Genomic DNA, 14,614 nt, shown 5'->3' on the forward strand with positions numbered 1-14,614 from the left:
CCAGGCTGGAGTGCAGTGGCCGGATCTCAGCTCACTGCAAGCTCCGCCTCCCGGGTTTACGCCATTCTCCTGCCTCAGCCTCCCGAGTAGCTGGGACTACAGGCGCCCACCACCTCGCCCGGCTAGTGTTTTGTATTTTCAGTAGAGACGGGGTTTCACTGTGTTACCCAGGATGGTCTCAATCTCCTGACCTCGTGATCCGCCCGTCTCGGCCTCCCAAAGTGTTGGGATTACAGGCGTGAGCCACCGCGCCCGGCCTAAATTTTTTTTAAAAATATGACATACATCCAGAAAAAAACCCATGCAACACATATGTACTGTTTTAAATATTTGAAAATGAACTCCTGCCCATGTCAAAAATAGAACATTGTCAGTACCCTAGGAGGATCCCGTCCCCTTCTACATTCCCTTTCTCATTCCCCAAATATAACTACTGTGCTGATGCTTACGATTACTTCCTTGCTTTTCTTACCAGTCCTAGCATCAACATATGTGCCCTTGAACAGTAGATTCGAAAGTTGCCTCTTTTTATATTTCATAGGATTCATCTATGCTGTTGCATGAGCTGTCTGTTTTTTAACAGTTTTACTGAGGTATAGCTATAATTATCTAACTATAATTCTATAATTATTCAAGAATAAAGCTTCTTGGCCGGGCAGGGTGGCTCACGTCTGTAATCCCAGCACTTTGGGAGGCAGGAGGATCACCTGAGGTCAGGAGTTCAAGACCAGCCTGGCCAACATGGCAAAACCCCATCTCTAATAAAAATACAAAAATTAGCTGGGTGTGATGGTGGCAGCCTGTAATCCCAGCTACTTGGGAGGCTGAGGTAGGAGAATCTCATGAACCTGGGAGGGGAATTCCAGTGAGCCAAGACTGTGCCATTGCACTCCAGCCTGGAGAGTGAAACTCCGTCTCAAAAAAAAAAAAAAAAAAAGAATAAAGCTCCTTGATTTGTTGTCTACCTCTGGTAGATTTTTGGTGCTTCAAAATCATTGTTTTTGATCATTTTGTCCAGTTTTACACTTACTCTTTAGCAGAGAATAGTCACTGATCTCTTCATGCTACAGTAACTAGAAGTTCCTCCCCTGACTTCTGGGTTCAGTCTTTTTATTGTCATGGTTGTATTATAATCCGTGATATGAATATGTTCCAATTTATGTAGCCAGTCTACTGGGATGTACACTCCAGCCTATGCTATCACAGGTATTCTTGGGCTTGTCTCCTGGTGTATGGACATGCATACCTATGAGTGGAATTGCTAGGTCAAGGAGTATGCTAACTTCCTATTACTGCTGTAGTAAATTAGCACACATTTGGTGGCCTAAAAACAACACAAATTTATTATCTCTGAATTCTAGAAATCAAAAGCCCCAAATCCGTCTCACTGAGATAAAATCACAGTGTCAGCACAGCTGCATTTTTTTCTGGAGGCTCTAATGGAGATCCTTACACTTGTTCTTTCCAAGTGGGGGATGGAATAAGTTAGGTGGCCATAAGGCAGTTACTCGTGTTCTAACCCTCTGGGGTTGCTTGCATTCTCTGGCTTAGAGCCCTCTTCCATCCCCAAAGCCAGCAATGGTTGGGTGAGCCTTTCTTATGCTACATCACCCTCACACTTCTGCCTCCCTCTTCCACTTATAGTAAGGATCCCTGTGATGACATTGGGACCACCTAGATAATGTCATCATCTCAAGCCCCTAAATTTAATAACATCTGCAAAGTCCCTTTTGCCACGTAAGATAACACATGAACAGGTACTGAGGATTAGGGCCTGGATGTCCAGGGCTGGGGACCACATTATTTTGGCAGGGGGTGTCTACCACATTATTTTACAGCGTATTACAAATCTTCAACTATGTTAGATGAGAACAAACTGTTTTCTACTTTCAGCTAAATAAGGACTGAATAAAAACAAAATGGTTCTAGCAATTTAGAACACCAGCAGTTTCTGTTGCTCCACATCCTTGCTAACACTTGGTATGATAAGAGTTTTACATGTTGGCTTCTGTACACTATCTCCTAGGGGAATGGGGGAGTTGAACATTTTCCATATTATCAGCCACTGACCAAGTCTTCCCTGAACGAAGTGATCACCTGGAACTAAGCTGCCATCACCTGCTTGTTTTTTCAGCATTGCTTGCCATCTAGTCCCAGGTATGAGACTCCTTACATTTTATTTTGTTTATTTTATTTTATTTATTTATTTATTTATTTTTGAGACGGAGTCTCGCTCTGTCGCCCAGGCTGGAGTACAGTGGCTGGATCTCAGCTCACTGCAAGCTCCGCCTCCCGGGTTTACGCCATTCTCCTGCCTCAGCCTCCCGAGTAGCTGGGACTACAGGCGCCCACCACCTCGCCTGGCCAGTTTTGTTTTGTATTTTTTAGTAGAGACGGGGTTTCACCGTGTTAGCCAGGATGGTCTCGATCTCCTGACCTCGTGATCCACGCGTCTCGGCCTCCCAAAGTGCTGGGATTACAGGCTTGAGCCACCGCGCCCGGCCAGAGACTCCTTACATTTTAGATATTCAGTCCTACAGACTTCAACCCTGTCTGGTACTAGATGTCTTCTGAGTCCCTGCCTGCCTGTTATTCTGGAGTCTTAACCATAATTGATGATGAGTCTACTTGAAGGGTGATAACAGGGTGGACATGTGCATTTGAAGACATGTGGCACAATGCCCTAAATAAAAAGCTGCCAGCTGCATGACAATATTTCTTTTTCTTTCCTTTGAGACAGGGTCTCACTTTGTTGCCCAGGCTGGAGTGCAGTGGTGCCATCTCGGCTCACTGCAACTTCTGCCTCCCAGGCTCAAGCAATCCCTTCCACCTCAGCCTCCTGAGGTGGAAAATTAGCCACCACACCTGGCTAATTTTTTTGTATTTTTTGTACAGATGGGGTCTCACTATGTTGCCCAGGCTGGTCTCAAATTCCTGAGCTCAAGCTATCTGCCCACCTTGGCCTCCCAAAGTGTTAAGATTACAGGTGTGAGCTTCCACACCTGGCCATTATTTCAAGTGCTCCACTGGTTATGAACTTGATGCTAACCCTTGGCTTACACTAACTGAGGTACTAAACGATCATGAAGCCTGGGCAGCAAGTCATCTCAGATACCAACCCAGTTTCTAGGGGATTTCAAGGCACAACAGAGCTTTAAGTGTTAAACAGCACCGTGGAGAATGCATTTTCCTGACCTTAAAACATTTTGCCATGAAAATGCCTCCATCACAACCAGTTTGATTTTGAAATGCCCTCAAAGAATTACCCACATTGGCACCCTTTGAAATGTCTACATTGTTTACTTCCAAATCTCACTTTCCAGGTAGAAGCATAAAAGGCAGAGGGAATGCTGGGATTCACTTCTCACAAAGCATAATTTCATAAAATGCTATCTCCATTCCCCTTTACGTACTGGAAATTTGCAGCATGGGCATAATGCCCTGTGTCATAACGAATAAAACATGTGTTTTTCCATCCACATCGGTCAGTTAGTTTCATATTCAGCAACTTAATAATTGCATAAAAATATCACCTATATTCCAAAATATTCCTATAGATTGACTTATATTGGGAAAATTATCTGTTCCAAGGGAAAGAAATATCCCAATTCTAAAATATCAGAAGTACTTCCAATCTGTAACCAGGAAGTTTCATATTAAGCAGTTCAAGAAAATGGAAGCAAAATGATAGCCGGAACGTTCCCACTGTGTCTGTCCTCCCAGAAGCAGGGCGCTCATCATCTGCCCACAGAACAAGAAGAGTCCATTCCTAATGCCATTAGGAAGGCTGGAGTGGCCTTGCCAAAGAGAGAGCCCCAGGGGTACACCAGCCTTGCCAGAGGTCCTCCCCCGGTTCTCAGTTGACCAGGAGCTTAGGACAAGGTGGTAATAAATGAGAACAGGAGTTGACCTTTGTTGGCCAGAGTCAATAGATAACAAGTCTGGAAGGAGTCATGAGACAGGGTCCTCATTCTTCTGCAGGGGGGACTTTTGCTCACGCTGTCATTCTGTCCGGCATGCACATACTTCTCTCCCAGTCTCCATACACCAAAGCCCTACCTGGTCCTTATGGTTTAGCCCCACTGTCACCATCTCCATCAAAGTGTTCCTCCCCCAAGACAGAAGTGGTATCACCTCCTCAGTCCTCACAGCCTCTTCCTTGTACCTCTTTCGTAACAGTTCCCATGACTATCATTTCATTTTGCTAACTGGCTGCAACTTGTCTCTTCCCTGGTTGGCTGCACATGCCTTGAGGTTCAGGAAAGTCTTACCCCTCTCGTTATATCATGATCTACAGGGTCTCAAGCCCACTAGACCAGGGCATGGCCCCCACTAGGGTTTGGATAGAGGAGTTCAGAGCAGAGGCAGCAAGGGGGCATGAAAGCCCACCATCCCTACTCATCCACTTGCCTGTAAACTACCAGAAAAGTGCAAGCAACCTTTTGCCACAAATGGCATTCTCAATGTTCCCAGGGGACATATGCAGATTATCTGCAACACAGTGGTGACTCGCCAGCTCTGGTGAAATGGAATACTTTAGTCAGTAAGGGGCAGAAAGCGAACATCTGTACCAAGAAGACTGCTAAGAGAAGTGTGCCTCCTCTGCTCACGAATGCATGTGTGCACTCCTAGCATGAGTATGCAAGGGCTGCAGGAGCACTTGTTCCTTCTGCATTTCCCCCCAGTCTTATATCTACAACCCAAACCCCACAAATCATGCCCTGTCCTCAGGCAGAGTCTGAGCAGGCAGAGCTCCGCATCTGTCAGATAGAAGTAGTTCTGCTCAGCCCAGAACTGTCTGCACTGCACCTTCACCCCGACTTGCAGAGACACAGCTCTTTGGCAGGTCAGCACCCTGTGCAGGGACAGAAAAACCTGGAAATTGGGCACAGGACAGTTCCTGCAGCAGCTCTTCTGCTCGGGCCCTGATCCCCGCAATCCCATGCATGGCATGTGTGGGATTTTAGATTCTTTTCTTCCCCTGGCTGTGCAGCTGGCAGCTCACAAAGGGTCTCTGGGACTGAGCAGCTGTACCGAGTCCCACCTTCCCCAGCAATGAAGACTTCAGAAAATGCTTCCCTCTGCTACAAAATCTGAGTACCCATGTGCTGGGAGAGGGTCTCTGTTGTCACAAACCCAGGAAAGAGCAAAGTACCTTCTGGTCGCGGTTTTGGCTTTTCCAACCCTCCGTCTTGCATGAGTTCAAAGGCAAAGGAGACATTCAAGACCTGGCAAGAGAGATGCAGACAGCATGTACCATTGCACACCCAGGAGCCCCGGGACCTGGCTCTGGGAAGTAAAGGAGGCCAGCACTGTAGCCAGAGGGGCAGAGGCTGAACTAATTTCAAGAAGAAATATGGCTACCAAAATGGGCAGACCACCTGGAGCGTGAGCTAGCTGATCCTAGCTTGCTGTTGGAGAAGCACTCCTGGAGAAGCACAAAACTCCCTTCATATCCTACTGTGTTCCTGTGTAAACTGCCAGGACTTCAAACTGGGGGTGTCAGTGCACATGTTTGGAAGAATCAGATGGCAGGACACGTTCAACAGGCAGAGCAGGCTTTCTGCTGTGGACAAAATGCCTTTGTATAGTGAGCAGGATGTGGCAGCCTACGAGAGGCCATCAGAACCAGGCTAAGCATGAGCTCAGGTCTGACCAGCTTCACAGTCACTTTCCTTGTCACCTCTGGGGAGACAGGAGGCTGGGCTGGGACACTTGACAGGAACACAGGGCAGGGGACCAGGGCCAGACTTCAGGGGAAGGGAAAGGCAGTCAGGGATGCCCAGTGGTCTGCAGGTAGCTCCTTCCTAGCTCAGCTCTTATAATGGGCCCCACCTCCAGGCACTGAAGACCTTGGGCACAGGGGAGGCTTCTGCCTTTTTTCTGGATAGCCCAGCGCGGGTGTGGGCAGATGAGTCGGGGGATGTGGGTTAGGGGGCCTCCCTGATGTCCCTTCTCCTTACCTTCTGTTCAAAGCTGTCTGGGGTCAGGAAGAAGCTGTGCAGGGGCACAAAGTAGCCCTCCAGGAGCCCCATGAGCAGCACCAGGTACACCCCATCTGCAAACTGGAGGAAGAGCCAGGTGATGCACTGGCCCCTAAGCCTCCCAGCCAATCCCTATCCAGGAGGCCCATCAATGTCTGTGCTATGCTACCTGAAGCCTACCACCCCAGGCAGGCTGCTAGCTGGGGGGTAGGGGCAGTGGCCCGAGACAAGGAGGTCTGCTCTGCCCCACGTCTGGCTGGCCCAGCAGAGGAGCCACAAGCCCAGGCCCTGATCTCAGCTGACCCAGCATTTACTGAACAGAGGCTGTGTACCAACTCCTGGTCTAGGCATGGGGACCAGAGCGTGGGGGATCAGTGTGGCTCCTGCCCTGGAGGAGTGCACAGTCTAATAGGGAAACTGGTGTGGGGACAAGGCACAGCTGCTCTGATGGAAGGAAGCTCGCTGGCCTGAGTGAGGTTGAAAGGTCGCCCATAAGCACTGAAAGCATCAGAGGAGTCTTCTGGAGAGGACGGCGCCTGAGTGGAGAGCTGAGGATGAGCAGGATTGGCTAGAGTGGGGCAGAGGCAGGAGGGAGAGGCGATGTCCAAGGTGAATGGCATGAGGCTCCTGGGGTGATCTATGCTTTCTGAACAGAGAAAGGACTAGTATCACACAGGCCTGGGCATTCTTCTTTCTCCCATCTCTCTTCAGTATTACAGCAGCAGAGTGCAGCTGTTATGAATGTGGGCTCTGGGGCCAGGTCTCCCCAGTGCAAATTCCAGCTCTCTCACCTACTAGCTATGTGCCTTGGGCAAGTTATGTCACTTCTCTGTACTCATATGTCTTATCTGTGAAATGGGGATGGTAATAGTATAGTATCTACGTCACAGAGTTATCGTGAAGACTAAGCCAGTTAATATGCAGAGAGGGCCTGTAAACTGCTGGGCATGTAGCATTGAATAAATATTAAATATTGCTATTACTGTCTGGGAAAACAACAAAGCAGTCAGGACATGACTTACTGGCTCTTCCTGGCAAAAGCAGAACTATCTGCTGAGGGCCCTGGCAAGAGGCTTGCAGCCCGGTCCCTTCCTAGGCAGAAGAGGCCAGAATGGTTGGGAAACCAGGCCCAAGGGACAGGAGAGTCCCTCGGCTAAGTGTGGAGGCTGCTGGTCTTCTGCTCAGGGCTGGGTGAAGTGAGCATATGCTGAGCACTCAGGACAGGCTTGTGGAGGCCATGGAGGCCAGGGATGATGGACCTTTGGAGGAGCAGTGGTTCCAGGTGTGGGGGATGGGCTAGCAAAAACATAGAGGTCAGATGCACATCCGACATTCTAGAACCCTTTCAAAGGAGGCTGGGCCACCAAATATTTATAAGTGTAAATAGCTACTAGGGTTCACAGAGGCCAAATTTCTTGGAATCACCTTAGGAACCCAGAGTCTGCTCAGAGAGCTTTCCAGGTAGCCAGCTGGCTGGCCTGTGGCTCAGCCTTCATTAAGGGCATAAGACCCTGAGCTTGGGCTTGCCTTAAAGGCAGCTCCTGGCCAAGTGTGGTGGCTCATGCCTGTAATCGCAGCACTTTGGGAGGCTGAGGCGGGCGGATCACTTGAGCTCAGGAGTTCAAGACTAGCCTGGGCAACATGGTGAAACCCTGTCTCTACTAAAAATACAAAAAATTTAACCGGTTATGGTGGTACATGTCTTCAGTCCCAGCTGCTCAGAAGACTGGGGTGGGAGGATCACCTGAGCCTGGGAAGTTGAGGATGCAGTAAGCTGTGATCGTGCCACTGTACTTTAGCCTGCACGATGGGAGTAAGACCCTGTCTCAAAAACAAAAGGGTAGTTCCTCCTAGCTTCCATCCATCAGGCCTACAACTCAGGTGGGAACAGCCTGAGCATGACTCCCCCTAGGTGGACATGGGAGAGCAGACCCCAGAGTCTGTCAAAATCAAGGCTCTTCTGGTGGGAGCTGAGCTTTATTCGAGCTGTAGTGAGGAGGAGTTAGGAGTAAAAGAATCCAATCTGTGAGCTCAGGGGTGACCTTGGGTTAGGGTTGGGGTCATTCACAGCTCTGAATGCCAGGCTTAGACTGCTCCTCACCTCCCATGGCTGGTTCCACTAACTTGGTAGGAATAGCAGACAAAACTGCAGAAACCCAAAGTGCTTGGCAGTGACCTCTGTCATAGCACTCCCTGCCCTTTAAAAACGAGCTAATCATTCCAGGGCCCATTCTAGCTCACTAAAGGAAGCGTCACTTTTCCAGAACATTCCTTACTTCCTACAAGAGTATATGAAGCTCATTTCACACAGTCTAGACACACTCAGGTGGAGCTCAGCAACAGACTGGCATTTGCCTTTAAAATAAAAGGAGGTACCCAGATGATTGAAAGAGAAGCACAAGGCAGAAGGTCACCAAGAATGAAAGGAGGTGGGGAAACAGGATTCATCTCACTCAAAGTATCTCCCCAATAAAGATTAGTTAAGTATAAAGAGGGGAAAAATAACTTTATAATAGAGAAATCCGGTGAATACCACCCTAACCAAATAATGGGCTAATGGACAGAGTGCCTCCTCCTGGGATGCGGCAGGAAGAACACAGCCTTCCTTGGGGAGTGCTGTTAATGAAAATGATGACCTGAATCTAATATGCAGGGAAAAGACAGTCTATAAACCAGCTGGCCTGAACGCTTCAACAAGTGTCAACGCCACGACAAGAAAGGCCAAGGAGTTGTTCTATGTTAAAAAGAGACTAAAGAGACGTGACAAGTAAATGCAGCATGTGAGCAAACTGGACAAGTGGCAAAATCTAAAGTGTCTTTTCCAACCACATGATGTTGCCATTTTAGTAGGTTAAAAACAGTCGGTTGGTCGCGATGGCTCATGCGGATAATCCCGGCACTTGGGGAGGCCAAGGTGGGTGGATCACCTGAGGTCAGAAGTTCGAGACCAGCCTGACCAACACGGTGAAATCTCATCTCTACTAAATACAAAAAATTAGCTGGGCATGGTGGCGCATGCCTGTAATCCCAGCTACTTGAGAGGCTGAGGCAGGAGAATCGCTTGAACCTGGGAGGCAGAGGTTGCAGTGAGCCAAGATCTTGCCACTGCACTCCAGCCTGGGCAACAAGAGCAAAACTCTATCTCAAAAAACAAAATAAAACAAAACAAAAAACAAAAAAAAGTCGAATGTCAGCAATTTCATATGATTCAATCTAAACAGATTAATGTATTGTATTATGTTAAAACGGCCTGTCGTTGATAACCGTATTGTGGCTATCTAAGAGAATGTGCTTGTTCTTGAGAGACGTATGCTCAAGCATTTAGGGGTGCAGAGAAAGGTGTGGCCAAATACTAACAATCGGTGCATCCAGGTGAAGGGTATATGAGTATTCATTCTTGTAACTTTTCACAATAAAAATTTGGAAAAAAATCCACAGAGATTCAGTCCACCCCTCAGAGTAGGACAGATTCCCATGCCCTCATCCCCCGCAGCTGGGAAAGCCCTCCTGGCCATGTGTGGTGGACCACTTGGAACAGGGGCTGTAGGGCAGGGCCCTGCCTCCACCTGTGCTGGGGTCTGTCACCCACCTGGGTTTCCAGTTCTGTGACCTCCAGGTTCAGTTTATTCAGGTGCTTGTTCACGAAAGTGATGAGTGTCTAAAAGAGAAGCAAAGCAGCCCCAGAGCTGGGGATTTGCACTGGTGCAGGAGCCCGCGGCTGCCCCGGAACTCCCATGAGGGTGAGGGCGAGGGTGAGGGTGAGGGTGAAAGCACGGGATCAGGCCCAGCCAAGAGCCCCGGGCCCAGAAGGTCTCTCTGCAAAGGCCCTTGAGTGCACAGGGAGGGCCACAGGCTCTAGGTCTTGCAGTCCCATACAACTCAGGGTGTGTAAGGAACAAGGAGGTCCCAAGAGGCAGAATGACAGGTGGAGTGTCTGAGTGGGGAACTGAGATAAAAGGATTCCACTGGGTCTCTCCATCCTGTCCTTTCTTCGGCACAGGTGCCTAGGCCAGGGAGACAGGGAATTCTGTGAGGAGCGGGGAGGACTGGGATTGCTGGGGTTAGCCTGGGTGGGAAGACAGGCTGCTCATGCTGATGGAGAGGAAAAAGCCCGGGTGCAACATTCAGTAAGGAACAGACAGGTACATGGATGACAAGGGGGAAAGCCGTGTGTGTGCAGAGATTAGGTGATGCCACCAGTTCCGGCAGGAAGCTCCCGAGCTGCAGGGATGGGTTTTCCCAATGCCCTGCTGCATCTCGCTTCCCTCTCTCTGTCCTAGACACCCCTTTCCCACCTTTTTCACCACATTCAGCTTGTCTGGGGCGTGGTCGAACAAGGTGTCAAAGGCATCACGTTCTGAAAAAGAGGGAAACACAACATGGAGCCCAAGAGCCGGTTCCTCGCAGGGAAGCTCACCTCGGGGCCCCAGAGCCACATGCCTCTCAAGGTCACAAGGTCAACGACCGATGGGAAGCCTCTGGGGTATAGACTGCTGGGAACTCTGGAATGTGATTTGGGGCTAAGATTTGGGGGGATTCTCACCCTGGGAGCCTGTGTCTGTGTCCATGCACAAGTACATTATTGGGTTGGGGCAGACTCAGGGCTCTCTTAGGCAGTGTGACCCGGGATTACTCATTTCCCTTCACTGTGTTCCATTATACCCTGATTCATTATACCCTGATTCAGCGATTGTTCAGGTGTTTCTGAACCTCAGTAGAGGGGGAATGTTATCCAAATATTAAATCATTTCACCCCCCAATTTTCAAAAACAGGAGACCCATGACAAACAAGCTGGCAGAGGGCACAGAGAAGAGGGCTGGGAGCCAGGGAGCTCCAGGATGGGATATGAGCTCTTCCTCTTAAGTGATCTAGGCCACTTCAACTCTTTGTGCCTTAGTTTCCTCTTCTATAGAATGTTATTTTAAAAATAACCCTCCCTTAGGTTTGTCATGAGGATGAAGGGTGAGAACAAGCATGCGCGTGCTCTGTAAACTCTGACATGGTCTCCTGAAGGGAATAATTTTTAGCATGGTTATTTCAAAATATGACCCACAGTAAATATCAGGATCATAGAAAATAGCAAAGCCATGCTCCCTGCAGGGATTCTCCTTGCTGCAGCCTCTATGTTAGGAGCTGCGATGAGGGAAGGAAGATAAGACAGTCTCTAGAAGGACAGAGTGGGGAGAGGGGACAGTCCCTGTGTTCGTGCATGTCTTCCTTTATTTGCACGAGACAATTAGTGCAAAACTGCCCTGAAAATGCCCAGGACCCATCCAGAAGCCTTGGGCAAGCTAATGAATCTTTCTGGGCTCCAGGTCTCTCATCTCTAAAATGAGGATAATTACAGTAAATATTTCAGTGGGATGTTACAAGCATTAGATGATTTAACATCTAGAAATATTTTAGCATACTTCCTAGGACATAGTAAATGCTCAAAACCTTTTTTTTCTAAGGACACTTTTGGTTCCCTTTATGATTATTATATCGGTTTATCCATCTGCACACCTATCATTCACTAAATAAGCACTTGCAAGTAGTGTACTGGAAAGAAAAATAAACTTGGAGTTAAGTGCTGGATAAATCAAGATCATAATCCCCTCCCTCACCCTTGGGCTGTGGGGTCCCAGGGGGTATAATCGTGGCTTCATATGTTTACTGTGAACAACAATAGCTACAAAAGTGCTTCATAAATGGCAAGGTCAATGGCCTGATAAATTTCAAGACGACTGCGCAGGTGTGGGTAGTCTTCTTCCCACCAGTAAGCTGTCCCTCCCAACCCAATTGGCCATGTCACCCAGGCTGGTGCAGACATATATCCAGGTGGCAAGCTGAGGGCCTGTTCTTCCCAGCTGCTGCAGAATTAACTAAAGCCCCAGTGCAGCCACCAGTGCCAGGGGACATTCTTATGCGACTTACCATGCCTCCCGGAAAGAGCCCTGGAGGAAAAAGAGGAAAAAAATAGTGTGACTGTTTTCTTGTCCCTTATAAGAGGCCAATCCTCTGAAAGGACACTCCATCATTGCTGGAAGCCCACCCCATGCTGCCTGCCACCCACCTGCCCTTGGTTGAGGAACTCAAAAAGCCTCCTTCCATTGACATTTTATTCTGCACGGCCTCCAATTATTGAGACTTTACCACATTACCACCCATTTTTTCCCCGTTACACGGATATAGTGGTGTAATGCAAAATCTGGCACAGTGATGCCCAAAGGATTACTTTTTGCCTTAAATAAAATCATACTATTGCTTGCAGTTAAAGAATATCGGACTCAGGGGGCTGAAGATTTCCAACCAGAAAATCTTAGAATTCTTACGAGTGAGCTCAGGCAACCCCTCAATGTAGAATTTTACTGCCTAGGTTGCTGTGGGCAGGTCAGCTTTGTCTCTCTCCTGTCCATTCTGTAGTACCCACCAAGATGCACCTGCCATTGACCCAGGGTAGGTTTTCTCAAAGAGTGCAGGAACTGGAACCACACTCATAGCAGAGAAGCAGCATAGTATCAAGAGCACAAGCTTTAAAGACAGATCATTGAGGTTCAAATTGCACTGAGTGATTGAGTGATTTTTTTGCTGTGTGACTGATATGGTTTGGCTGTGTCCCTACCCAAATCTCAACCTGAACTGTATCTCCCAGAATTTCCACGTGTTGTGGGAGGGACCTAGGGGGAAGTGTTGGGGTCCGCGTGTTTGTCTTGTCTTGTGTTGTCCTGTGTGTTCATTCCTTTGTTTAGGAAACACGCGGACCCCAACAGGAAGTAATTGAATCATGAAAAGACTAATTGAAACTGGTCTTTCCCATGCTATTCTCGTGATAATGAATAATTCTCATGAGATCTGATGGGTTTATATCAGGGTTTCCTCTTTTGCTTCTTCCTCATTTTCTCTTGCCACCACCATGTAAGAAGAGCCTTTTGCCTCCTGCCATGTTTCTGAGGCCTCTCCAGCCACGTGGAACTGTAAGTCCAATTAAACCCTTTTTCATTCCCAGTTTCAGGTATGTCTTTATCAGCAGCATGAAAACAAACTCATACAGTGACCTTGGGCAAGCTAATGAACCTTTCTGGGCACCAGGTCTCTCATCTCTAAAAGGAAGATAATTATGGTAAATACTTCAATCGGATGTTGTGATTATTAAATGATTTAATATCTAGAAATATTGTAGCATAATTCCTAGTATGTAGTAAATGTTGAAAACACTTTTTTCCAAATACACTTTTGGTTCTCATAATGATTATTATATTGGTTTATCCATCTGCACACCTGTCACCCACTAAGTGAGCACGTGCAAGCAGTGCACTGGAAAGAAGAATGAACTTGGAGTTAAGTGCTGGATAAACCAAGGGCACAGTCTCCTTCCTCACCCTTGGGCTGTAGGGTTTTAGTGGGTGTAGTCATGGCTTCATGTGTTTACTATGAACATCAATAGATAGGAAAGTGCCCCAGAAATTGTACTGTGTTGTCATTATTAGGACATTGCATCCATGTTTATGTCTTTGGGGCAGAAAGAGGGGCCATAGAAAGCATAACATGCATCCGAGAGATTGTTCAATAATCTGAAACTTCACACTCCCTGGTTCCGGAGTTTCTCCCAGGCCATGCTCCTCTCTGCTCTGTCGTCTTCTTTCCCAGAGGTGAAATAGTGGGCACAGGCAAGCCCAGCATGGGGGAGGGGTGGTGGGCGGTGGGACAGTGAGGAATTCTCCTTTCCCAGCAGGCCTGGCTCCTCCCATCCCTCACAGAACCAAGGCCAAGGTATGCCCTATAGATCAGCTGACCCTTCGGCTACCAAGACTGGCCTCTGAGGTGATACGGAGGCTGCTTGATGGGGTCTCCAGCGGCCATAAACACGGCATCTTGGGAAAGGCCACCCTACATCTCTTGCCCCTAGTCTTGGCCTGGAATGCCCACGCGTCTTAGTCCTTGTTAAGCCATGTACACAATGTGATCTAGATGGGCAGTGCCCTGGACTCCTGTAGCAGCCATGGCTGTGGAGAGGGCGGAAACCTCCTAGAGACTGGATGGGCTTGGGAGTTAAGGGTCAGTTGTGCTGGAGAAAAGCTGGAACAGCAGCTTCAGAGGGCAAAGGAACGAAGTCACAGCTGTGACCACAATAAATCCTCTCTACCTCTCTGGGTGGGGAAACTGAGGTCAGAGAGGTTAAGGGATTTGAACTCAAGTTGGGTTGGCTTTGCAGCCTCTGCTCTTTGCACTATGCTGCTCTTGTTGAAGGGGGCCTCAGAGAAAAGTCTGGGGAGCAGGGGTGCTGAAAGCTAACTGCCTGGCTTTGCATGGGCCAGGGCTCAGTTCTTGTGATCACAAACTTACCTCACACTATCCATTTTTTTCTGCTTGAGGACAAAACTCCTGTTCCCCAGGGCAAACTTTTGATAGGTTCTAATATCCCAATTTCTAAAAATAAATGGGGAAAAAAACCACCCTAAACCAAAAGACAACTCTAAGGCAGACAGGCTTTCTGGGTCATGGCACGTGACCAAATAAATCGATTCAAAAAAGGAAGAAAAACGTCCTTTTGAAGGTTAACAATTTAAATTCAACCCAGTGTTTATGGCATGACGATTTCATGCTGGGTTGGCTTTTTTTGGGCACACTTTTTCCTGGAGTGGCACAA

The 14,614-nt window shown here is 48.1% G+C and overlaps 1 protein-coding gene across 2 annotated transcripts in view; it reads right to left on the reverse strand.

Annotated features, from left to right (window-relative positions):
• The window catches only part of PARVA (parvin alpha), a 171,413-nt gene that overhangs the window by 12,195 nt on the left and 144,604 nt on the right, over window positions 1-14,614 (reverse strand). For both annotated transcript variants that reach the window (XM_017881581.1, XM_017881582.1), the window contains exons 8-12: window positions 11,902-11,921; window positions 10,280-10,341; window positions 9,574-9,642; window positions 5,964-6,065; window positions 5,156-5,228 (exon numbers count right to left, since the gene is read on the reverse strand). In XM_017881581.1, coding sequence (XP_017737070.1) covers window positions 5,156-5,228; window positions 5,964-6,065; window positions 9,574-9,642; window positions 10,280-10,341; window positions 11,902-11,921 — 326 coding nt within the window. The remainder of the gene's footprint in view (window positions 1-5,155; window positions 5,229-5,963; window positions 6,066-9,573; window positions 9,643-10,279; window positions 10,342-11,901; window positions 11,922-14,614) is intronic.

Source organism: Rhinopithecus bieti, unplaced genomic scaffold (genome assembly GCF_001698545.2).
Source record: "Rhinopithecus bieti isolate Rb0 unplaced genomic scaffold, ASM169854v2 scaffold_11944, whole genome shotgun sequence".
In the NCBI taxonomy this organism is placed as follows: domain Eukaryota; kingdom Metazoa; phylum Chordata; class Mammalia; order Primates; family Cercopithecidae; genus Rhinopithecus; species Rhinopithecus bieti.